Source organism: Ranitomeya variabilis, chromosome 4 (assembly GCF_051348905.1).
Source record: "Ranitomeya variabilis isolate aRanVar5 chromosome 4, aRanVar5.hap1, whole genome shotgun sequence".
Classification (NCBI taxonomy): domain Eukaryota; kingdom Metazoa; phylum Chordata; class Amphibia; order Anura; family Dendrobatidae; genus Ranitomeya; species Ranitomeya variabilis.
In genome coordinates, this window is record NC_135235.1 from 98654503 (window position 1) to 98680883 (window position 26381).

The following is a 26381-nucleotide window of genomic DNA, read 5'->3' on the forward strand; positions in this document are numbered from 1 at the left end:
AAGCGGGTGTAAGAAACCAAGCGAGAGGCGAACATATGTACTGCACCAGGCCATGAATCCCAGCCCCGCAGTGTTTTAACAATGTTAAGACACTGCGGGGCTGGGATTCATGGTCATCGCAAACCGCACCGGCCGACATTACATGATGTCAGAGGATGGGCAGCGCTAACAGCGCAAGGCCAAGGGATAACACGACAGCGCAGACTCCTGTGCAACAAATAACGATGCTCAGGAGGCCGCGCCAAGCACCAAGGTGGCATTTTTGCCAGCTGTACTGCGTCTCTTTACGAAGGGAACTCACGCCTCAAAATCAGTTTGACTGTGTAAGGGCCTAAATGTTATACGTGTTCCTTTCAGCGTGTGCAAGGAGCAAAATTAAAAGAGCAACCTTTGACTTGTGCAGCATTACTGCTGCATAAGCTGTGGCTCTTCTACTTTGGAACACCTGAGTGGGGGTTAAAGGTTTACTTTAAAATTGGTTCAATTAGGCTTTGGCCTACACTCTGCTCCCCCTGCAGAGCCCGGGCTCCAACACCGCCAGTTGGGGCCCGGTACTGCTAGCTGCACAGAGAAAAACACCAGCCAAAGTGTCAGTGGGGTTCAGCACCGCCAGCTGTTCCCCTGCTGTGTAGCCGGCAACGTGTCCTGCGACCGCCACGCAGGCACAACAGACCCAAAGCTGCCGCCACTGCAGGCTTCGGCCTACACTCCCCTCCCCCTTGCTCCTCCTCCTGCTCCTCCTCCTGCTGACCCCGGGCTCTAACACCGCCAATTGGGGCCCGGTACTGCTAGCTGCACAGAGAAAAACACCAGCCAATGTGTCAGTGGGGTCCAGCACCGCCAGCTGTTCCCCTGCTGTGTAGCCGGCAACGTGTCCTGCAAAAGCCACGCAGACACAAGAACTGAAATTGAAGGGAACCTGTCCCCCCTCCCCCAGGCGTTGGTACGTTTTACAGCCACCTCGTACAGCGGTAATGCTGCATGTGTGCAAGGTGGCTCATAAACGTATTCTCCTCGCACATGTGGAACTGAAAACACGTCTAAAATGTGTCCTCTGTGTGACCATTTAACCGTCCCGGTGGTGTGACTTTCCTTTGTAATGACACGCTGCAACCCCCTTGGTAGCGCTGCCCGTCTTCTGGCATCATTCTTTGGCTGCCTGCGCCTCTGCGGCCGCCCTGACCCACACAACGCCCCTCGGTGTCTTATTTCTTGGGACTGCGAGGGTGTGATTGATGGGCATGAGCGGTGCATCACTTCGCCTGTCCCTCATCTCCTTCCGCCTTCTTCAGACTGTGCGGCTTCATGGCCGCGGCATGCGATAAGGGATCAGCTGACGCCGCACAGTCTGAAGCGGGTGTAAGGACCCGAGTGCGAGAGGCGAACATATGTGCTGCGCCAGGCCATGAATCCCAGCCCCGCAGTGTTTTAACAATGTTAAGACACTGCGGGGCTGGGAATCATGGTCATCGCGAACCGCACCGGCCGACATTAAATGAGGTCAGAAGATGGGCAGCGCTAACAGCGCTAGGCCGGGGGATAACACGACAGCGCAGACTCCTGTACAGCAAATAACAACGCTCAGGAGGCTGCACCCAGCACCAAGGTGGGATTCTTGACATCTGTGCTGCGTCTCATTACAAAGGGAACTCGCGCCTCCAACACAGTTTGACTGTATAAAGGGCTAAATGTTATACGTGTTTCATTCAGCGTGTGCAAGGAGCAAAATTAAAAGAGCAACCTTTGACTTGTGCAGCACTACTGCTGCATAAGCTGTGGCTCTTCTACTTTGTAACCCCTGAGGGGGGATTAAAGGTTACCTTTGAAATTGGTTCAAGTAGGCTTCGGCCTACACTCTGCTCCCCCTGCAGAGCCCGGGCTCCAACACCGCCAGTTGGGGCCCGGTACTGCTAGCTGCACAGAGCCAAACACCAGCCAATGTGTCAGTGGGGTTCAGCACCTCCAGCTGTTCCCCTGCTGTGCAGCCGGCAACGTGTCCTGCAACTGCCACGCAGGCACAACAGACCCAAAGCTGCCGCCAGTGCAGGCTTCGGCCTACACTCTGCTCCCTCTCCTCCTCCTGCTGACCCCGGGCTCTAACACCGCCAGTTGGGGCCCGGTACTGCTAGCTGCACAGAGAAAAACACCAGCCAATGTGTCAGTGGGGTCCAGCACCGCCAGCTGTTCCCCTGCTGTGTAGCCGGCAACGTGTCCTGCAAAAGCCACGCAGACACAAGAACTGAAATTGAAGGGAACCTGTCCCCCCTCCCCCAGGCGTTTGTACGTTTTACAGCCACCTCGTACAGCGGTAATGCTGCATGTGTGCAAGGTGGCTCATAAACGTATTCTCCTCGCACATGTGGAACTGAAAACACGTCTAAAATGTGTCCTCTGTGTGACCATTTAACCGTCCCGGTGGTGTGACTTTCCTTTGTAATGACACGCTGCAACCCCCTTGGTAGCGCTGCCCGTCTTCTGGCATCATTCTTTGGCTGCTTGCGCCTCTGCGGCCGCCCTGACCCACACAACGCCCCTCGGTGTCTTATTTCTTGGGACTGCGAGGGTGTGATTGATGGGCATGAGCGGTGCATCACTTCGCCTGTCCCTCATCTCCTTCCGCCTTCTTCAGACTGTGCGGCTTCATGGCCGCGGCATGCGATAAGGGATCAGCTGACGCCGCACAGTCTGAAGCGGGTGTAAGGACCCGAGTGCGAGAGGCGAACATATGTGCTGCGCCAGGCCATGAATCCCAGCCCCGCAGTGTTTTAACAATGTTAAGACACTGCGGGGCTGGGAATCATGGTCATCGCGAACCGCACCGGCCGACATTAAATGAGGTCAGAAGATGGGCAGCGCTAACAGCGCTAGGCCGGGGGATAACACGACAGCGCAGACTCCTGTACAGCAAATAACAACGCTCAGGAGGCTGCACCCAGCACCAAGGTGGGATTCTTGACATCTGTGCTGCGTCTCATTACAAAGGGAACTCGCGCCTCCAACACAGTTTGACTGTATAAAGGGCTAAATGTTATACGTGTTTCATTCAGCGTGTGCAAGGAGCAAAATTAAAAGAGCAACCTTTGACTTGTGCAGCACTACTGCTGCATAAGCTGTGGCTCTTCTACTTTGTAACCCCTGAGGGGGGGTTAAAGGTTACCTTTGAAATTGGTTCAAGTAGGCTTCGGCCTACACTCTGCTCCCCCTGCAGAGCCCGGGCTCCAACACCGCCAGTTGGGGCCCGGTACTGCTAGCTGCACAGAGCCAAACACCAGCCAATGTGTCAGTGGGGTTCAGCACCTCCAGCTGTTCCCCTGCTGTGCAGCCGGCAACGTGTCCTGCAACTGCCACGCAGGCACAACAGACCTAAAGCTGCCGCCAGTGCAGGCTTCGGCCTACACTCTGCTCCCTCTCCTCCTCCTGCTGACCCCGGGCTCTAACACCGCCAGTTGGGGCCCGGTACTGCTAGCTGCACAGAGAAAAACACCAGCCAATGTGTCAGTGGGGTCCAGCACCGCCAGCTGTTCCCCTGCTGTGTAGCCGGCAACGTGTCCTGCAAAAGCCACGCAGACACAAGAACTGAAATTGAAGGGAACCTGTCCCCCCTCCCCCAGGCGTTTGTACGTTTTACAGCCACCTCGTACAGCGGTAATGCTGCATGTGTGCAAGGTGGCTCATAAACGTATTCTCCTCGCACATGTGGAACTGAAAACACGTCTAAAATGTGTCCTCTGTGTGACCATTTAACCGTCCCGGTGGTGTGACTTTCCTTTGTAATGACACGCTGCAACCCCCTTGGTAGCGCTGCCCGTCTTCTGGCATCATTCTTTGGCTGCCTGCGCCTCTGCGGCCGCCCTGACCCACACAACGCCCCTCGGTGTCTTATTTCTTGGGACTGCGAGGGTGTGATTGATGGGCATGAGCGGTGCATCACTTCGCCTGTCCCTCATCTCCTTCCGCCTTCTTCAGACTGTGCGGCTTCATGGCCGCGGCATGCGATAAGGGATCAGCTGACGCCGCACAGTCTGAAGCGGGTGTAAGGACCCGAGTGCGAGAGGCGAACATATGTGCTGCGCCAGGCCATGAATCCCAGCCCCGCAGTGTTTTAACAATGTTAAGACACTGCGGGGCTGGGAATCATGGTCATCGCGAACCGCACCGGCCGACATTAAATGAGGTCAGAAGATGGGCAGCGCTAACAGCGCTAGGCCGGGGGATAACACGACAGCGCAGACTCCTGTACAGCAAATAACAACGCTCAGGAGGCTGCACCCAGCACCAAGGTGGGATTCTTGACATCTGTGCTGCGTCTCATTACAAAGGGAACTCGCGCCTCCAACACAGTTTGACTGTATAAAGGGCTAAATGTTATACGTGTTTCATTCAGCGTGTGCAAGGAGCAAAATTAAAAGAGCAACCTTTGACTTGTGCAGCACTACTGCTGCATAAGCTGTGGCTCTTCTACTTTGTAACCCCTGAGGGGGGGTTAAAGGTTACCTTTGAAATTGGTTCAAGTAGGCTTCGGCCTACACTCTGCTCCCCCTGCAGAGCCCGGGCTCCAACACCGCCAGTTGGGGCCCGGTACTGCTAGCTGCACAGAGCCAAACACCAGCCAATGTGTCAGTGGGGTTCAGCACCTCCAGCTGTTCCCCTGCTGTGCAGCCGGCAACGTGTCCTGCAACTGCCACGCAGGCACAACAGACCCAAAGCTGCCGCCAGTGCAGGCTTCGGCCTACACTCTGCTCCCTCTCCTCCTCCTGCTGACCCCGGGCTCTAACACCGCCAGTTGGGGCCCGGTACTGCTAGCTGCACAGAGAAAAACACCAGCCAATGTGTCAGTGGGGTTCAGCACCGCCAGCTGTTCCCCTGCTGTGCAGCCGGCATCGTGTCCTGCAAAAGCCACGCAGACACTTGCTCTTGTACCTTCTGCTCCCCATCCTGGTTCCAGTACCGTCAGCTGGTTCTGGGCAGAGCCTTTGGCTTAGGTGCCTCCCTCTGGGTATCCGAGTTCCACCAATGTCAGGTGGTCCTTGGTAGTGCTTTCAGGCACGGGTACCTCCTGCTTAGTAACCGGGTTCCAGTAACGTCAGCTGGTCCTCGGTAGTTCCATTGGCTCTTGGACCTTCGGCTACCCATCCGGGTTCCAGCACCGTCAGCTGGTTCTCGGCAGTGTCTTTTGCTCTTGTACCTTCTGCTCCCCATCCTGGTTCCAGTACCGTCAGCTGGTTCCGGGCAGAGCCTTTGGCTTAGGTGCCTCCCTCTGGGTATCCGAGTTCCACCAACGTCAGGTGGTCCTTGGTAGTGCTTTCAGGCACGGGTACCTCCTGCTTAGTAACCGGGTTCCAGTAACGTCAGCTGGTCCTCGGTAGTTCCATTGGCTCTTGGACCTTCGGCAACCCATCCGGGTTCCAGCACCGTCAGCTGGTTCTCGGCAGTGTCTTTTGCTCTTGTACCTTCTGCTCCCCATCCTGGTTCCAGTACCGTCAGCTGGTTCCGGGCAGAGCCTTTGGCTTAGGTGCCTCCCTCTGGGTATCCGAGTTCCACCAACGTCAGGTGGTCCTTGGTAGTGCTTTCAGGCACGGGTACCTCCTGCTTAGTAACCGGGTTCCAGTAACGTCAGCTGGTCCTCGGTAGTTCCATTGGCTCTTGGACCTTCGGGTAGCCATCCGAGTTCCAGTTCCATCAGCTGGTTCTCGGCATTTTCTCAGCCTTCTTGTACCTTCTGCTACATTTCCAAGTTCAAGAGACTAAACACGATGACCCGGAAGACCACCCCTAAGATGACGACGACACCAGAGACGACAACCACCGTGATGACGACGACCCTGGAGACGATGACCCTGAAGACCACCCCGATGACGACGACCCCGGAGACGACGACCCTGGAGACGACGACGACCTGGAAGACCGAGAAGCAGAAGAACAAGAGGCTGCAGAACAAAGAGCAGAAGAACATTAAGCATAACACTAAATATCAGAGCAAAAAATATTATCTAAATTATAAGCAGAAGAAGACTAAGCAGTGTATGGGGGTGAGTCCGTTCCTCCTCGTGGTGCCCCTGGATAAAGCCTGATGCTGCAGGCCAAACTGAACGCGGACAAATGTAACTCTTTTGTGACAGGCAGAACGGAAGGTGTAATCTTCAAACTTTTATAGATAACAACTACGGGAATGCCTGTCACAAATAAGAATATGATGAAGAAGTAGAATATGATGAAGATAATAGTAAAATAAAAAGAATATGAACAATGTAACCAAAAAAATAATAGGTAGAAGATGAAGAAGAAGATGAATAAGGTGAAGAAGTTGATGTCAAAGAAGCTGATGATGAGGATAATGAAGAAGAAAGTGTGGGAGAAGTAAAAAAGAAGGTGAAGGGCGTGGAAGTAGTGAAACATCAATATCTGACAAAATAAAAAAAAAATTAACATAGTCAAAATCTTTCTACCGCCGAACGTCATAAAAAAAAAAAAAATCCTGCTATTCTATTACATTGGGCTAAACCTCTATGCCTTTAATGTCTCCGCCACGTCCCCCAATACATCCTACATTATTCTTAGTTGTTTTCCTTCATGTAGAATGAACCTACAAGTTTATAAAGGGTTTATTTTAATTCCGATATTTTCGTCCCATTGACTTGCATTGGGATCGGGTATCGGTATCGGATTAGATCCGATATTTTGACGGTATCGGCCGATACTTTCCGATACCGATACTTTCCGATATCGGAAAGTATCGCTCAACACTAGTCCTGACATGATAAAACAACAAATACAATGATTTTACACATTAATTTTATTGTAATAAAACCATCCATTTTTTTAAAGGAAATTATGAAACGTTAATATTCAGTCCTTCATGATGTTATAGGGCTGCATGGGGAATGTGACCTTTTCCAATATGAGAATGGCCTATGTTCTGCATAACAAACCTTTATTTATCAACAATTTATTTTCCCATGGTTTAAAATGTGAAAGACAAGAACATCTTTCAAGTGGTCAGCTAGAAAAAGGATCTAGTAATAGTTGTTTTTTTTTTTGCTGTGAAAAGAAGAAAAGCTCATTTATGTACAGGTCTTGTGTTTTTTATAATGTGATGATTTAAGGGATTTTTTACATCTAAAAGGGAGTTATCCAACTTTTTAAATTTAGCTACTGATATAATAATAATAATAATAATAATACAATACATGTTAACCCTCCTATGGTGCTCTTGGTCTTTGTTTATATGCAATAGTCACTTGACCACTGCCCAAACACAGATGCATAGCCACCTCTTGTATATGACAGAACTGCTATCAGAAGTAGAGAGGTTCCAGGAATAGTGAAAATTTGGGGCAATGTCAATCAGTGGTGTAATTACAGTAGAATCCGTTGGACCCCAGTGCAAAATTTGGGCCTGCATGCTCGTCAAATGTATATGTCCTTGTAGCATTCCAAATCCTGGGATGACATACTTGTTTGCCCTTTCATGTAAAATGTCCCCATCCTATAATAATGTCCCGCATTCTGTGCCCTTTCATGTTATACTGTTCTCCCCATCCTGGCTGCTTCCTGAAATAATGTCCCCAATCCTGGGCACCTTCCAGGTATACTGTCCTCCATCTTGGATATTTTCCTGGTATAATGTCCCTCATTCTGGGCAGTAACAATGTCTCCCATCCTGGTATAATGTCTCTATCCTGGGACACTTCCTGGTATAATGTCTCCCTTTCCAGGTATAATGCCCTCTTTACCGGAGCCCTTTCTGTAATAATGTCCCCAGTCCTGGGCACCTTCCAGGTATAATGTCCTCCATCCTGGGCATTTTCCTGGCATAATCTCCCTCATTCTGGACCCCTTCCAGTATAATGTCTCAATCTTTGGCCACTTCCCGGTATAATGTGTCCCTTTTTTTGGTATAATGCCCTCTTTACTGGACTCCTTCCTGGAATAATGTCTTCCTTTCCTGGTATAATGTTCTCCATCCTGGGCCCCTTGCTGTAAAAATGTCGCCCATCCTTGATCCCTTTCAGTATTATATGTTCTCCCATTCTAGTATAATGCCTCCCATGCTCGGCCACTTCCAGTAATATATGTCCCCAATTCTTGAACCCTTCCAGCAGAAGTGTATCTAGGTTTTCCAGCTTCTGGGGTAAGAATTCAGTTTGCCTCCCCCAAGCACATTTGCCATTTGTACGCTTAGGCTATGTGCGCACATTGTGTATTTGCTTGCAGAAATTTCTGCAAGGTTTCTGCATCACTTGGCAGAAAAACGCAGCTGGAAATACACGCGTTTTTAATGCGTTTTTTATGCATTTTTGCATGCGTTTTTGTAAATCCATAGCGCAAAATAAAGATAAATTATAAAAAAAAAAAAAATTGTGATGTAATTTCCTTGTTCAGCCTGTTCAGCCAGATACCCTCATTAATATTAAATAAAGACACACACACACAGACACAAGCCTATATAGAAGCATTAACATAATTAACCTACATATGCTGTAACAAAAAAGCAACTGTCAGAAATCTGCATGAAATGCAACATCTGATTATTTAAAAAAAAATTGAAAATAAAAAATTGCGTGGGCTCCTGCATAATTTATTAACCAGCAGAAGGAAAGCCAACAGCTGTGGGCAGATGTTAAGGAGCCAATAGCCAAAGGTTCCCAGGCTATTAATATCAGCTCACAGCTGTTTGCTTAGCCTTTACTAGATAGTTTACAGGGAAACACCAGAAAAAAATTGACATGGGGCCCCCCTATAAAATTAAACCAGCAAAGGCTAGGCAGACGGCTGCGGGCTGTAAATATACCATACTTACTGAACGCCTAATCCCCGACACCCTTGTCTCCTGCAAACAATCAAAAAATAATAAACCAATATATTACCATACTGTCAGATGTAGTCCATTAAATACCGAGTGTCCCACGGCGGTCTCATGTGTAGAACAGTTACATCGGGAGATGTGACCGCTCTACCCAGCCTCCAGCGATACACTTGTAGGAGGAGAGCTGGTCTGGTGTGCCTTATCATGGGAGGAGTCTGGAACACCCGGTACAGTCACCTGAGTTACAGGGGGAGAGTTTAGTGCTTCGACAGACCTTTGAACTTGAGACCAGGGGGCGTTGAGAGGATAAAAGGGTGACAGTGTGCGGGAACGAGGTCGGTGGTGGCAGGAAGCTATAGTGTGCAGAGGCAGTGTGTGAGCCCTCCCGTGCAGGACAGTCAGGGCAGGGTAGGTCCAAGCCAGAGGGGCCTATGGAAGCTTACCGGAGACTTCAGGCAGCTTCCCGAGATTGCTGACAGTACTGACTCCCGTAACACCACTGAGCATGAGTGACCCTTCCTTACAACCAGACCACAGAAGGCGCACTCCGAGACGACCAGGCCGCAAACAGAGTGCGGCTGCTTGACATACCGGCTCCCGCATACTCCAACGCTGTGTCGGCGCATAAAAGAATGGACTGCTTCTTCTCCAGCATATCTTCTCTAGGATCAAGGGCCCGTGACCAGACATCCCAGGACCATTGACGACACCTGGGCCCAGGACCCCTTCCGGACCAGGACGACGCTGGACTCTTCAAGCGTACCAGCCAGGATGCCACCGCCATCATCTCAGAGACTGCTCCTCATCATCACCAGATCGATAAGTTTGATACCTTTGAACTCTCCCCTTTCCTACCATATACCTGTTGCCCCTAAGTTAATCAAACAAAGTTCTATTATCATTCCGTTCATCTATTCTCTCCCTGTGTGGAGAAACACTGTTATATTAAACCCCTCTGTTAACCCTTGCTCTGCCTCTGACCGTTACTGCATCCTGTATATCTGCTTCACTTGGCGAAGGCGGCAGGATGCAGTTTACAAGTTCGGAGGGGGCAGACCACCACTCACCAGGTATATTCCCTAGGAGCTATGCTAACTAACTTGCCAAAGTTTAATGGAAATAATACCATGTTGTGGAGCTGGACTGAATGTATTAGGGGGATGATGAAAATGCACCCCATGGTGCCCGCACTGCAGGCGGAGGTGGCCATAATGGTACTGGAGAGAGAGGCCAAAGATTCGATGATGTTGAGACCCCCCCCGACAGCGTGACATGTTCGACAAGGTCCTACATATACTACTGGAGACACATGGGGACCCCACAGATGTAGGAGAGTTGAGGTCACGCCTGTTTAGTCAGATGCAAAGGGAGGGGGAGATAGTGAACCAGTATATGAGCGTATTACAGGAGATTCACCCAGCTGTGACCATAAGAGGCGGGGTGGAGATAGGCCCCATTGACGTAGTACTCCGGGATCAGTTGGTGACCGGACTGAGAGACACCCTGCTAAAGCATGCCCTACGAGAGCATATGAGAATGAACCCAAATATGACGTTTGCAGAGGTGGGAGGTGAAGAGCAGTCATGAGAGTAGGAACAGGGGGTGACAGTGCCGGTGGCAAAGGTTCGGAGTGGAGAGGTGGCCATGAGCTCGATGACTGAACCAGGATGGGCCGAAGACCTGCGAAGAGAAATCTTAGCCATGAGAGAGGATCTGAAGGAAACTAAGAGGAGAGTGTCTTCTTTGAGTGCTCCGGGGACCAGAACTTACTCAGATTCAAGACGGGAAGAAAGAGCAGCTGGACAGGAAGAACTACCTACCTGCTTTCTGTGTTGTGAGCTCGGGTATATGGCTCGGGCCTGCCCGCAACAGGAACAGCCTCCACAGCGCCGCCCATTAAACTAGGAGGCGTCGAGGCTGGGGGACACCGCCCGGAGCCAGAACAGTCAGTGAGAAGTCCCCAGAAGTCCCACTAATCTAGTTTCAGTGTGTTCATTAGTTTGGGCTGAAATTGATGGACAGGCGGTGTGCTGCCTGGTGGATACCGGCTCTGAAGTGACCACGATGCCCGAGGCATACTCTCAAAGACATTTTCCTGAAGCAATGAGACCCGAATGGGGGCAGGTGATAAGAATAACGGCCGCTAATCAATTACCCATCCCAGTCACAGGGGTGGCGAGGATGCAAATTAAGATCTGCGGAAAAAACTGTGGCCACAAAGGGGTAGTACTGACCTCGAGGGACATGGAACGGGGGTACACGGTCACTCTGGGGATGAATATGTTGAAGGAGTTAGGAAGTGTGTTGGTGAACGAGTCCCCGGATGAATTCCTGAGACAGTGGAGCCCGAAGACACCCCAGAGAAAGTTATTTCAGCAATTGATACGGTCAGCACAGGCTCATGCTGTCTCTGTTATATGTGACAAAACATGTAGCCGAATGGAAGTAGTAGTTCCATCAAACGACGCTTGGGTACACACGTCGCATGGGTACACACACAGACAGACACACAGACAGACACACAGACAGACACACACACATATTCTCTGCCTACACACAGAGACACACACATATTCTCCACCCACACACTCTTCCTTTTTCTGACTTAATTTGCCTTTGACAAATTAGACAGAGAAATAAGAAAGTTATGATTCTTGGAAGAAGAGGAGAAAAAAATGAGAATGCAAAAATTAAAATTGGCCACAGCGGGAAGGTGTTAAATTGTCAGTAGGACTAGTAAAACAAAAGCAGCGTGTGTAATATCATTTGGTAGCGTTCGATATACAGGGATTTTATGGTATTCTAAAGAAAAAAATCTGAAAGGACATTTTTGTTTAAAGCATCTGGGAAATGAAGAACAAGTTGTCATGGCTTATTTTGGTGTATACAGTAATTTATGTATCACTTATCATGATGGCAGAAGGTCACCGTCATTAGGCAGAAGCTCATTATCTGATCGCATAAATTGAATTTTTTTCCTTGTTGTACCCTGAGGACAAATGTAAACCAGTTGCCTTCTTGTAAAAGGTTCTGTTTTTGCCTGAGACCTCCGATCAATTTGTGTGTTTCTTTGCTTGAAGTAATAGCTGAGCATTTTGCGAATCCCTTCACCATTAATCAAGATTGATCATGTAACAAAGAGGTCATTGCCTCCTATAAGGCTGCCGTCACACTAGCAGTATTTGGTCAGTATTTTGCATCAGTATTTGGAAGCCAAAACCAGGAGTGGGTGATAAATACAGAAGTGGTGCATATGTTTCTATTATACTTTTCCTCTAATTGTTCCACTCCTGGTTTTGGCTTACAAATACTGATGTAAAATACTGACCAAATACTGCTAGTTTGACGGCAGCCTAAGGCCGGCCTCACACTAGCGAGTTTTACGGACGTATGAGTGCATAAACTACGTCCGTAAAATTCGCATTACACACGGCCCAATGAATCTCTATGGCCCAGCTCATATCTGCCGTATATTACTCATCCATAATATACGGTCTTGTGCGGCCATAGAAAATCACAGCATGCTGCGTTTGTCACCGTATTGCGCAAAAAAATCGCCAATGAAAGTCTATGGGGGCGAGAAAAATACGGATTCCACATGGACCAGCAGTGTGACTTGCGAGAAATACGCAGCGGTGTTAGTGAAAAGCCGGTAATTCAATTGCCGGCTTTTCATTTCTTCACAAACCCGACAGGATATGAGACATGGTTTACATACAGTAAACCATCTCATATCCCTTTTTTTGCATATTCCACACTACTAATGTTAGTAGTGTGTATGTGCAAAATTTGGGTGCTGTAGCTGCTAAAATAAAGGGTTAAATGGCGGAAAAAATTGGCGTGGGCTCCCGCGCAATTTTCTCAGCCAGCGTGGTAAAGCCAGTGACTGAGGGCAGATATTAATAGCCAAGAGAGGGTCCATGGTTATTGCCCCCCCCCGGCTACAAACATCTGCCCCCAGCCACCCCAGAAAAGGCACATCTGGAAGATGCGCCTATTCTGGCACTTGGCCACTCTCTTCCCACTCCCGTGTAGCGGTGGGATATGGGGTAATGAAGGGTTAATGTCACCTTGCTATTGTAAGGTGACATTAAGCCAGATTAATAATGGAGAGGTGTCAATTATGTCACCTATTCATTATTAATCCAAATGTATGAAAGGGTTAAAAAAAACACACACATGATTAAAAAGTATTTTAATGAAATAAGCACACAGGTTGTTTTAATATTTTATTGCTCTCTCAATCCACCTGAAGACCCTCGCTCTGCAAAATAATAAACCAACAATATACATACCTTCTGATGTTCTGTCACGTCCCACGAAGTAAATCCATCTGAAGGGGTTAAATCATTTTACAGGCAGGAGCTGTGCTAAAGCACTCGCTCGTGCCTGTAACCCCGGGTACTGAAAGGAAAGCTGGGTGATCTGTGCTTACATTGAGTCGCGGTGAGGCGCCTTCTGCTGGATGAACTCATGAACTGGAGCCTTGGAAAAGTTCCCACGCTCGAGTTCATATGAGTTCATCCAGCAGAGGGCGCCTCATCGCGACTCAATGTAAGTACAGATCACCCAGCTTTCCTTTCAGTACCCGGGGTTTACAGGCACGAGCGAGTGCTTTAGCACAGCTCCTGGCTGTAAAATGATTTAACCGCTTCAGATGGATTTACTTCGTGGGACGTGACAGAACATCAGAAGGTATGTATATTGTTGGTTTATTATTTTGCAGATCGAGGGTTTTCAGGTGGATTGAGAGAGCAATAAAATTTTAAAACAACCTGTGTGTTTATTTCATTCAAATACTTTTTAATCATGTGTGTGTGTGTTTTTTTTAACCTTTTCATACATTTGGATTAATAATGGATAGGTGACATAATTGACGCCTCTCCATTATTAATCTGGCTTAATGTCACCTTACAATAGCAAGGTGACATTAACCCTTCATTACCCCATATCCCATCGCTACACGGGAGTGGGAAGAGAGTGGCCAAGTGCCAGAATAGGCGCATCTTCCAGATGTGCCTTTTCTGGGGTAGCTGGGGGCAGATGTTTGTAGCCGGGGGGGGGGGGCAATAACCATGGACCCTCTCCTGGCTATTAATATCTGCCCTCAGTCACTAGCTTTATCACTCTGGAGGAGAAAATTGCGCGGGAGCCCACGCAAATTTTTTCCGCCATTTAACCCTTTATTTTAGCAGCTACAGCATCCAAATTTTGCACATACACACTACTAACATTAGTAGTGTGGAATATGCAAAAAAAAGGGATATGAGATGGTTTACTGTATGTAAACCATGTCTCATATCCTGTCGGGTTTGGGAAGGAGAAATGAGAAGCCGGCAATTGAATTACCGGCTTTTCACATATATCGCGCTGAATTAAATATAAATACAGAATATATATATATGTGTCTCAATGACATATATATATATATATATATATATATATATATATACTGTATATATGTTTTAACGAACATTTGAGCACATAAATCCATTAGATGTCGGTTTTGCAAGCCTGCGAGAAAATATCGCAGTACGGATGCCATACAGATTACATACGGAGGATGCCATGCGCAAAATACGCTGACACACCTGTTATGATCTGGTGACCTTGGAGCCGCATGAAAACTTTCTCTGGAGTCGGTGGAACCTGTACTGACCGCACATCCTGAACTAACACCGCAACTAGAAGTAGCCGTGGGGTGTGCCTAACAAACCCTAGACACCTCGACACAGCCAGAGGACTAAATACCCCTATAGATGGAAATAGGAATGCTATCTTGCCTCAGAGCAGACCCCCAAAGGATAGGCAGCCCCCCACGAATAATGACTGTGAGTAGGTGAAGAATAGACACACGCAGGTAGAAAACAGGATTTAGCAAAAGACGCCACTCTAGCTAAATAGGAAAGGATAGGACAGATTACTAAGCGGTCAGTATTAAAACCCTTCCAAAAATATCCACAACAGATAATACAAAAAGTTCCACAATCTAACTAAAGACATGGAATGTATATCTGCCACTCCAGAGAATCCAACAAGACTGAGAAAATACTGACACAATCTAAGCTGGACAAGAAAACACAAAGAATAGCACTGAATTGTGAAGCACACAGCATGTGTGCCACAGGAAAAAAAAAACAGACACTTATCTTTGCTGATTTGGCAGAAAGGCAGGAGAAACCAGGCAGAGGTCCTACACCTCCCAACAACAATTGACAACTGGCAAGGACTAATGAATCCTGCACACCTAAATACCCCAGTCAGAACTGCAATCAGCAGACACACCTGACCAGGACTGCAACCCAGGGACAACTGCATTACCACCTACTACCACCGGAGGGAACCCAAAAGCAGAATTCACAACACACACCCTGCCTACGGATGACATACGGACCGCTATTTTGGGGACTTTTCTGCGTATTACGGCCGTAAAAAACGGACCGTATTTACATACGCTGAGTGTGAGGCCGGCCTTAGACTGTGTCTTCTTTCTTGCATTAGTATTCCTAAGAAATCAAGAATTCCACAAATCATTCCTTAAAGTGAACTGACTGTGCAATGCAAGATATATTAGGAGAATTTTAAGATTAATCTTGTAATAAATAGGTGACTCCAGTGAGATTATATTTTTTCTGTCATATTAGTATTTATAGGGAATCAAGAATTATCGAAGTTATTGCTTATAGAACCTACAACATAAAAGAATTATCAGGACTTTTTTTGAAAAGATCATCATGAGAAAACCATTGTCTGTATATCATCTAATTTCCTCTGCTACTTTCAGAGTAAGGCTGGAGTCACACATAACGTATAAAAAAATCGGTCCATTTTACACGGACGAGAATCGTACAAATGTTCCCTGAACAGTGATCCGTATGTCATCCGTGTGCAATGCGGGGATGCGTGTGACATCTGTGTGACATCCGTATGGTGAGATTTTCTCGCCGGCTTGCAAAATGGACATTTAATGGATCCATGGGCTCAAATATTCGTGAAAACATATATACAGTCTATATATATATTTATATTTCATACAGAGCTAGATAGCAGAATAGCCGGTAATTCATTTGTCCATTTGTCGGCTTTTGCTAAATCATTACGGAACCCAACAGGATATGAGACATGGTTTACATACAGTAAACCTTTGCATATCTGTTAGATTTGTATATGTCCCTCACTAATAATGTTAGGCTACGTTCACATTTGCGTTGTGTTGCCGCAGCGTCGGCGCCGCAACGCACAACGCAAACAAAAACGCAGCAAAACGCATGTGCAACGCTGCATTTTGCGCTGCATGCGTCCTTTTTTTGATTGATTTTGGACGCAGCAAAAATGCAACTTGCTGCGTCCTCTGCGCCCGGACGCGTGCGCCGCAGTGACGCATGCGGCGCAAAACGCAAGTGCGATGCATGTCCATGCGCCCCCATGTTAAATATAGGGGCGCATGACGCATGCGGCGACGCTGCGGTGCCCGACGCTGCGGCGCAGGCCGCAAATGTGAACGTAGACTTAGTAGTGTGTGTGTGTCAAATTTTGGAGCTGTAGGTGTTAAATTAAAGGATTAATTCACGGAAAAAACTACTGTGGGCTCCCTCGCAATTTTCTCCACCAGAGAGGGAAAGCCAGTGACTGAGGGCAGATATTATTAGCCTAGAGAGGGACCATGGTTATTGGCCCCCCCTGGCTAAAAACATCTGCCTCCAGCCACCCCAGAAAAGGCAAATCTGTAAGATGTGCCAATTCCGGCACTTAGCCTCTCTCTTCCCATTGCCCTGTAGCGGTGGCATATGGGGCAATAAGGGGTTTCATTTAAGTTTGAGGACAGAGGCTGTGGCAATGACTGCAACCGTAGCCCCCTGATGATTTCCTGTTTGATTAACCCAGCATTCATTTGGGATTTTCAAACAAAGCAACATCAAAACGGAAAGCCAAAATAAATAAATAATGCAAATAGAATATAGAGGGAAGGTGAGGGAAGTGTGTGATGGGCCCCACTGTCCCCTCCCTGTTAACTCTATATTTCTAAGCCCCCCTTTTATGGTACCAAGAATAAAAGTGCTGTAAATAGTAGAAAGGCCTTTTTAGTAAATTTGTTGCTTTGACATTGCTCACAGGGTAATAATGCAAAGTAACTGCCTAAATATATGCACTCAGAAAATCCTGTGAGCCACGTCCCCTCGGTAAAGACCATAAAAATGAGCTCATATCTCTGGAACCATACAGTGGATTTTAAGAAATAAGCAAATACAAAACACAACAAAAAAAAACAGAATACCCAGGAAAGAGTAAAATAGGAGCAAAAACGATCCAATTATTATCCTTAATGAATTTGGCATATCTTTCAGATGCCTTGTGCCAGCAAGCACCGGAGTACATTTCTGTCATATTTTATGCCACTTTCATTGCATAAATTGTGATGAATTACTTACGCCGTACCTACGCTTGCCCCTCTCAGTGTTTTGATAAAGAATATATGTATGGGACTGTAATTATATGACATTCAAGAAAAGAGAATTGAAAAGGCAGATGCTGCCCAGAAGGACAAACTCAAAGAAAGATCATTTCATATGTTCGCATGTTATGTGTAATTGCGATTTATATTTTGAAGGAAGGCATATTCTGTGTATTAATATCTATTTCATTATTTATTTTCTACCAATATTTAGTTAGTGCTCTCTGTGGCATTCTCAGGTCTGCGGACTTCAAGGTTAAAGGGAACCTATCACCAGGTTTCCCAATATAAACTAAAGCCACCACCCTTATCAGATCTATTGCCGCAGCCCATTTACCTGAGTTTAAGCCCCAATCTCCCCTTTATATGCCAAAAAAACCTTATATACCGTACTTCTGGTTTTCGGCGTGGTCAGGTCCGATGGGCGTCTTTTTCTTTTTTCGGTGTCTCCTCAAGCTCTGCCGCTGCCATCCTTCTGGCTTGATTGATGTGGATAACTGGTCCTATGTCATTTACTGATTGCCACGAATCTTGTATCTACGCACTTAAAGCGCAGGTCTGTGCAGGAGCTCTAAGCTTTGAACTACTAAGTACAAGGAATATTTCGTGGACTTGTTTGTGCTGCTGATTATTAAAGACTGCAAAATTGGCATCTTCAATAATCAGCAACCCAAACAAGTCCATAAATGTTTCCCTGTTCTAATTACAATCGATCTGATGACCCTTGGATCCGCAGCAGCTGAAGAACATTCCAAAACGCATATTTCGACAGATCAGGTCAGCATAATCTGCGATTTTACATTTCAATATTTGTTGGAAAAGAACCCTATTGCGTTATTTTTTCTCCAGCCTTTCTAGTAAACTAAGGTCAGAGCAAAACCCCATACTGCGCATGCGCCAGCGCTGACTTCACTTCTGGGTTAGGTGCCAGCATATTATAGGACTTTGCTCTTGCTTTTGCTGCAATCACGTGACTTTCATTCCTTCTGCTGGAATGGTAACACTTATTGCTCTATGTCCTAATAATCTAAATACTCTGACAAATTTTGAAATATCCCGGAAAACCAGGTTTTATAAGAATCTGTTCTACTGGCAGTAACCATGTAACACCTATGTCACCCGTGATGCCACATCAGTGAAAAAGCTTGCAAGCACTGCCCTCTTTACCTAAGCTACCGGCCACTTGATAGACTGCAGCCATGGCCGGTAACCTAGACAGCGAGCAATGTACTATAAAATAAAATCCCTCCTTTCAACAAGCACTTTGTAATTTTACCCATTAATAATGTTAAGAAACCTCTTTAAAGGGAGCCTGTCACCCCCAAAATCGAAGGTGAGCTAAGCCCACCGGCATCAGGGGCTTATCTACAGCATTCTGTAATGCTGTAGATAAGCCCCCGATGTATCCTGAAAGATGAGAAAAAGAGGTTATATTATACTCACCCAGGGGCAGTCCCGGTTCTGTGCTGGTCCAATGGGCATCGCGGTCCGGTCCGTCATCCTATGAAGATGGGAGGCCCCGGACCGCGACGCCCATCATACCAGAACAGAACCGGGACCGCCCCTGGGTGAGTATAATCTAACCTCTTTTTCTCATCTTTCAGGTTACATTGGGGGCTTATCTACAGCATTACAGAATGCTGTAGATAAGCCCCTGATGCTGGTGGGCTTAGCTCACCTTCGATTTTTGGGGTGACAGGTTCCCTTTAAAGGGATATTCCTGTATTTATGAAATACCTACAGGAAAAGTCATATATGTTTGTCAAACGTAGATCACTCCTCTGGAGCTAGGATAAAAGGGTGTAGTGTTTGCATTCTGTCTTCTCCAAGACTGTATTTGTCCATTGTGGGACTGAGTTGGTGAAGGGCCATCAATTACTTTGATTTTTGGGGCCCACAGCACTCCTTCACAGGGGCCTACTGGTGGATTTTCCTGTTCCCCTGTGGGCCAGTCTGAACCTGTATGTGTCACCTGACCCCAATTCTCTTCATAGATGAGAGCCTTATAGAAGATAATTGCACACAGGTATTTAGGGCATATACACGAGAATGGAAAAGAAATACAACTTAAAGAGGACATGTCACCACATCCAAATTGAACGGTTTTTGCTCTTATTTTATTTCCCCTGCTCCCCTGAGTATTTCTTGTTTTTTTTTTGTTTTTTTTTAAATCCACCATATGGTTGCACAGTTAGAGTTTTTTATTTAGTGTTAATTTTTATAGTTTTTAGAAAGGGGGTGTGACTTACAGGTTTTTGAGGGATGTGTCTTTAGGCTACTTTGCATAGTTACCCTGTGAGTCACACCCCTTTAGTAAAAACCATACAAATTTGCACTAATTAAAAAGGACCGTATCTGTGGAACCGTATGACAGATTTTAAAATAGAAACAAGCAGAATACTCAGAGGAGCAGTGAGAATAAAATAAGAGCAAAAACTGACCAGTTTTGACCTGGTGGCAGAAACTCTTTAAGCTACTGCTACCATTAAGCATACTAGCTATTAGTCTCAGTGTGTCAACAAGCATTATTATTATTATTGTTGTACTAACAGATTATTTTTACGTGTGTGTTTTCAAGCTTCTGGGCTATCTCAAATAAAAGCAGAAGTATGAATACAGCTCAAGGATATAATGAAAGATGTTACAAAGTAAATGCGGATTTATGTAGAAAGGTGCACAAACAAGCATTATATATATCAAAAACTGATTTATTATTGCATCAATAAAACTATAGGATATAAGAGATTCTAAAGACAATCATGTGTACGGAGAAGCTAGTATTCATAACACAGTAACGGAAATATTAATAGTTTATTATCTCCATATTGAAGTGTAAGACACACCCTACACAGAAAATTTGGGGGTCATATTGTGAATGTAGACAAGTCCACACTTGCTTTTTTTTTTTTAGTATTGGGGATTTGTCAGTCGAATTAAGAATCGTGCAGTTCAAAGGAATTAGGCAGGAATTCCTGCATTCGAGCATTGTATTAAATAGCTCTACTCTAACACTTCTACCACACAGAGAGCTTTGATTTAGCCATTCCAGAAATTAACAAAGAAAGAACACACTGAATGCCACTTTTCATCACAGTAGGTTTCTGACAGATTTTCATTCATTTCTACTATATCATCATTTACTTCCCGGACTGTGGTGAGTTCAAGTCCCGATGGTGAAGGTGAAGGATTTGATTTCTGGTTGGATTTATGGTCAGACTTCTTTTTGTTTCCAGATTTCTTCCCAGGAATGCCAGCACCTACATTTTCATTTTCTTCTGGATCTCTTACTTTTACTTCTGTCTCCTTTTCATGTTCCTTAATGCGACTCTTCCCTTTGGCTTTTTCGGCCACATCTCCACCTAGTTTTTGAAGTTGGGACTCTACAGCTTCTGTTTTCTTACACAGACGTGACTTCAATGTCTTATCCTCACAGGCATTTTTCATTTTCTTCAATTTACCAAGGATTTGTTTCCAGTACTGTTTAGCCTTCGTGGCATACAGAGGGCATTTATGTGGCTCCCCTTCATAAGTACAATTGTAGCTGTTGGTTCCCGGTACGTTACAGTTTACCGACAGGCTCACAGTGGCATTTCCAACAATTTCCCAAGAGCAATCATGTTTGAGTTTGGTTAAAAATTGCCCTGCCCGTAGGATTGCTTGTGTCTCTCCACTCTTGCTGGCTGTTTTGGCATTTCTGCCATAGGCTAGTTGTAAAACGCTTAGGCAGTGGACCAAAAAAATGAATGAAATAACACTGGAGAACCTCATCTCATTAGGTCTGTGTTGCCGGATGGTTTGTAATTCAAGGGTGTCCAAGCATTAATAATCTTTACAAGCTCTGGAGGAGAAGCTATTTGGCATTCCGAAATTCCTGAAAGGCAGGAGCAAGAAAAATAAAATGTGGGTGAGTCAAAACATAGGCAATTACTGGGCACTGGTTGTGAATCATGGGCTCACAAGAGATATTAACAGTATTCCAAGAATTGTCCAGCGTATGTACAGTCTAAGCTATGAGTGAATATCTGAAAGAGCTGAATAAAAGAGCTTTGTAGAAAACGGAAAAGTCTTTAAAGATTTACAACACATGCAAATGACTAGCGCAAGTACAACTAAACAGTATTCACTTGCAAATCACACCTTTATGGAGCATGCAGAGAATATAAAGAAGCCAAAGAGCTCGTTTGGAGAATACTAAAAAGAACATGTATAAATATAAAACAAAATCTAAAATGTGTTCCAAAAATACAATAAAGTAATAAATATATATGTTCATATAGATATGACTACGCGTGAGATGGAAGGAATGCACTATATGTCTGCACTAATAATTAAATCTGTATTCAGCAATGAGAATCACTTATTAATAAAGTATTACAACACTACACATAGTATTATTTATGATCTGCACTAACATGAAAAAGCCAATACATATGACAATACACTAAGCAACAAAATGTGGCAGAAATATAAGAAGCAATACAAGAAGTCTTACCAGACAAGTTGGAAAGTACCAGTGGAGGACTCTATAGAAGGGGGCAATAAGAGTGTATGTTTTCAATGGGGCAGGAGGGGCCACGGCCACTCTGCCCCTCCCAGTAATTCTGCATGCATCAACACACTTTTCCTAAGGAAGGCACAGGGAATATTAAGTATGACACTATGCACCTTTTACCATATCAACAAAAAAATACGAAAAATGAATAATAAAGATAGGAGTTGTTCTTGTACAACAAAACATTAAAGATGGAAAAAAAGCAAAACAAAAATAACAAAGTATGATAAATATATTGGGCAGCAGCTCCACAGAAATATCACAGTTGAGCACAAAATACCCCACCTATTATAGTGTAGCACTAAATACCACTCCTCGAGCACCATATACCACAATATAGCACTAAATAGCTCCTTAACAGCACCGAATGCCACAGTGCAGCACAATATACCTCCCCAGTAGCACCAAGAAGAATACCACATCATACAACAAATTACTGCCCTAGAAGTGCCAAGCCCTATAGTGTAGCACAAAACAGCTCCTTAAGGCTATGTGCACATGAGGCAGATTTGCTTGCAGAAAATTCTGTAAGGTTTCTGCATATCATGGCAGAAAAACGCAGTGGAAAATCTGTGCGTTTTTGTAGCATTTTTGTTGAGCATTATTTAAAGATGATCTTTCACTGGATTTTTGACATTTAAACTGAGTACCTCCTCCAATTGCTGCTGTGACACTGATTCTGTAACATTTTTTCTTTTTCCTCTGTGCCCTTCCGTTCCAAAGTTATGCCCCATGGAAAAAAAGGTTAGGAATAGTGATATATAATATACTCGTTGCTCGGGTTTTCCCGATTTGTTAGTGTTCAGCGATTTAGTTTTCATCGCCTCAGCTGAATGATTTACAGCTACTAGACAGCTTGATTACATGTGGAGCTTCCCTAGCAACCAGGCAACCCCCACATGTACTCAGCCTCGCTAATTGCTGTAAATCATTCAGCTGCGGGGATGAAAACTTAATCTCCGAACACTAAGAAATACTCGGAGGTCACCCGAGCGTGCTCGGGAAAACCTGAGCAACGAGTATACTCGCTCATCACTGGTTAAGAATGTTCTCTTCATCCAACTGTACATGAACCACAGAACCTCTCTGTGGGCGTTTGCTTATTCAACAATGCAACTGGCCAATCAAAACACGGTCACACCCACTGAGCTGTCCTGTGGCCCAGTTGGTTGAAGGTAAAATTTCCACAGAAGGGGCATAGCTTTGGAACAGAGGGGCACAGAAGAAAAAGAAAAAAAGTTTCAGAATCAGTAAATTGGCACCAATTGGAAGAGGTGCAACTTAAAGAACAGAGTGAAAGGTCCTCTTTAAAGTCTCATAGTATTTGACGTGATCTGGATTAAAGGGGTTGTCCTGTATCGCTGAGTTTTACTGTGTATGAAATGTGATTTAATTGCACTTGTTAATATACAGCTCTGGCAAAAATTAAGAGACCACTGCATAAAAATTAAGAGACCACTGCACAGTTTTCTAAACATCACCATCTCTATATGTCTGACAGCCATAACATTCCAGTGTCAGTTCCAACCAGAGTACACCTCATTCTACTTAGTGTGCTCCTGATTAAGTGATCAATACACATGCCAAGACACATGAAAGCTGTGATTAAAAATCATGGTTATTCCACCAAATATTGATTTCTGAACTCTTCCTGAGATAAAACATTAATATTGCTGTTTCTAAATGATTATGAACTTGTTTTCTTTGCATTATTTGAGGTCTGAAAGCACTGTTTCTTTTTTATTATTTTGATGAATTTTCATTTGCTGCAAAAAAATAAAAACATTTTAGCTTTGAATTTCGGAGACATGTTGTCAGTAGTTTATAGAATAAAACAACAATATACAATGTACTGTACATTTTACGCAAAAATATACCTATAAAGAGAAAAATCTGAGAAACTGAAAATTTTAAAGTGGCCTCTTAATTTTTGCCAGAGCTGTATTTGTCTAATGTGCCACAATGATCTGCTTTCAGCACAACATTTGCCATGATGGCACCTCCACGTCCACATTAATCTTGATACAGGAGAATGCATTCTACCACGCTCTGTATTAAGGGGGCTGCCTGACTGAGTAGCTCATAAATATCTTGTTAGTTGTGGGCCTACTACCTGGCACTCCGTGTTTGCAGGTCCCAGGGCTGCAGGAAGTATTAATTGGGAAGAGCTGGAGTGCCACAGTTGTACACCGTGGGGTAGCTGTTCTCCCATTAATATTAATATCAAGGATAAGTCCTCAATATCAGATCAGTGGGTGTTTGATCCCTACCTTTCCAATACTGATAACACAATGGGATATTATTTAGCACTGTTGGACAACCCCGCTGACAATATCATCACTAACATGCCAGGCACAGGCTCAGTCAGGAATGAATTATTTCTATTCACTAGGCCCAGTACACAGGCAGCTGAAAAGGCAATAGATTCAGTATCATGTGCTAGTAAGGAGCAAACCTCTAATGTTCCTAGAAGACTGTGCCCGCCACTAAAGCCTCCATAAAATCCTGCTTACCTTTTTGCATTTGGTTGGATACACTGGTTTAATGTCCTGCCTCCTGGATTCAGCCACCCTATGGTTCTACGTCCCACTAAACAGTTAGTGAGGCATGGTTGAAACTATCAGATTTCTGAATTCACTTTATTTTAGACTTATATTTTTGAGTACGTAACTGAATTATTTTTCCAAAATGTTATCGATAAGGTAATATAAGACAACAGTGGGGTAACTTCATGCTCAAATACTCGTATGAAAATTCTCTCACAGGTCCTCTAACTACCATAGCCCTTAATAGAACTGATCTTCTCATATGGGCTAAGACAACCTTTCAAGCCCCCCCTAGGCTCCAGGACCCGGGAGAGACTGTGACCATTGCACCTACTTACTTTAGTTACACTTCTAGATGTCAACTGTGCTACATCTGAAGATCAGTGACGTTAATCGACTGTCTACTAGTTCTTTGCTACCCTCTTGTGTTTCATTTTGCAAATTACATACGGGGAACTTGTGTGTAAATTGATCATCAGCAGAGATGAACAAAAAAATTTGAGTGGAATTTAATTTTACAAAAATATGCATTTGCGAAAATGCGGATATTTTGTAATCATGTTCCCAGCGGTTTCAGCAAAATGATGGCCGCTGGTCGCCATTTTTCTTCACTATAATAGGCCATCAAAAACTTAAAAAATAAAAAAAATCTTTACACTTACTTTACTGCTCACATTTCCTGCCGCTTCGTTACTTACCGCCACCAGTCCGGTCCTTACCGCATCTTCTGATTCTTGCACACAGGAATCTTTGGACATCTTAACATGTGTCGGCATTCCCAGCTATCATGAGCCCAGGAAGGATCTGTGCATGCTCACAAGAAGGACACTACGTATGTCATGATGCCATGACCTTCCACATGCTTGCGCAAAACTCTCTGGGCCTCATGAAAGCTGGAAGTCCAGCACAGCATGAGAGACCCGGGAAATCCAGCATGAGAGGCAGGGTATCGGACGATGAGGACCAGGCGGGTGATCTTGAGTAGCCGAAAAGCCAGAGAGGTGAGTAGTATGGTGAGTGTAAGGATTTATTAAATTTTATTTCATTTTTTTACATATTACATTTATTATGCTCAGGGGTCCCTCATAATAAGAGACATTAAATTTGCACAGAATAACTTCTCTGTGAAAGGAAAATTCTGGGAAGATCCATGCGTACAGGCTAATTCAAATTTTGACACAACTTTTCCTACATACGTATATGTAAATGTGGAAAGAAGAAGAGATCCCATATACAATAAAACCATATTTATTAAAACAATTAAAAAATACATACTGAAAAGTAAAAAAGCAAAGAATGCCATAGGGGACACCACAAGATACCAGACCAATAACCATTTATGTTCACACACTGAAGAAATACTGAAATGGCCTTAACCTAGGTAAGTACATGGGCCATGATTATATGCACAATAAAATGAAAATTCCATCTATATATAGTAAAGACCAAAAGTTGGGACACACCTCCTCATTTAAAGATTTTTCTGTATTTTCATAACTATGAAAATTGTAAATTCACACTGAAGGCATCAAAACTATGAATTAACACATGTGGCATTATATACTTAACAAAAAAGTGTGAAACAACTGAAAATATGTCTTATACTCTAGGTTCTTCAAAGTAGCCACCTTTTGCTTTGATGACTGCTTTGGTGATGAGCGTGGAGCATTGAAGGATTTAGTTGGATGGGATGATGTTATTTTTTTGAAACCGGCGGATAAGGGTGTAAATTTGGTAATCTGGCCCACTAAGATGTATAAGAGGGTTTGATCTCTAAAATGTTTTTGGACAGAATTCATGATCTGCAGCCCAAATTAGCTACCATTTACCTCATCCCAAAGGTACATAAGAACACATTGGATCCTCCAGGTCGACCCATTGTGGCCGGGAATGGGGGATTGTGTGAGATTATCTCTGATGTTGTGGATTATTTTTTAAAGCCCATTGTTTCTACCCTTCCTTCCTTCATTAGGGATACAAACCAAGCCTTACAGTGTATTGACCACCTACTGTTATGTTGAGCTG

General features: G+C 44.9%; 1 protein-coding gene across 1 annotated transcript; it reads right to left on the minus strand.

The window, feature by feature from the left end:
• Positions 1 to 20055: 20055 nt before the first annotated feature.
• FGFBP3 (fibroblast growth factor binding protein 3) lies at positions 20056 to 21882 on the minus strand. The gene is made up of 2 exons (XM_077257132.1): positions 21751 to 21882; positions 20056 to 21129 (listed from the first exon to the last, which is right to left on the minus strand). Exon 2 carries the CDS (start codon positions 21024 to 21026, stop codon positions 20295 to 20297), a length of 732 nt encoding a protein of 243 aa, XP_077113247.1. The 5' UTR covers positions 21027 to 21129; positions 21751 to 21882; the 3' UTR covers positions 20056 to 20294.
• Between the last annotated feature and the right edge of the window lie 4499 nt (positions 21883 to 26381).

Excerpts from the sequence above, each read along its gene's own strand:
- FGFBP3 (XM_077257132.1), bottom strand. The coding sequence starts at position 21,026 with ATGAGGTTCTCCAGTGTTATTTCATTCATTTTTTTGGTCCACTGCCTA.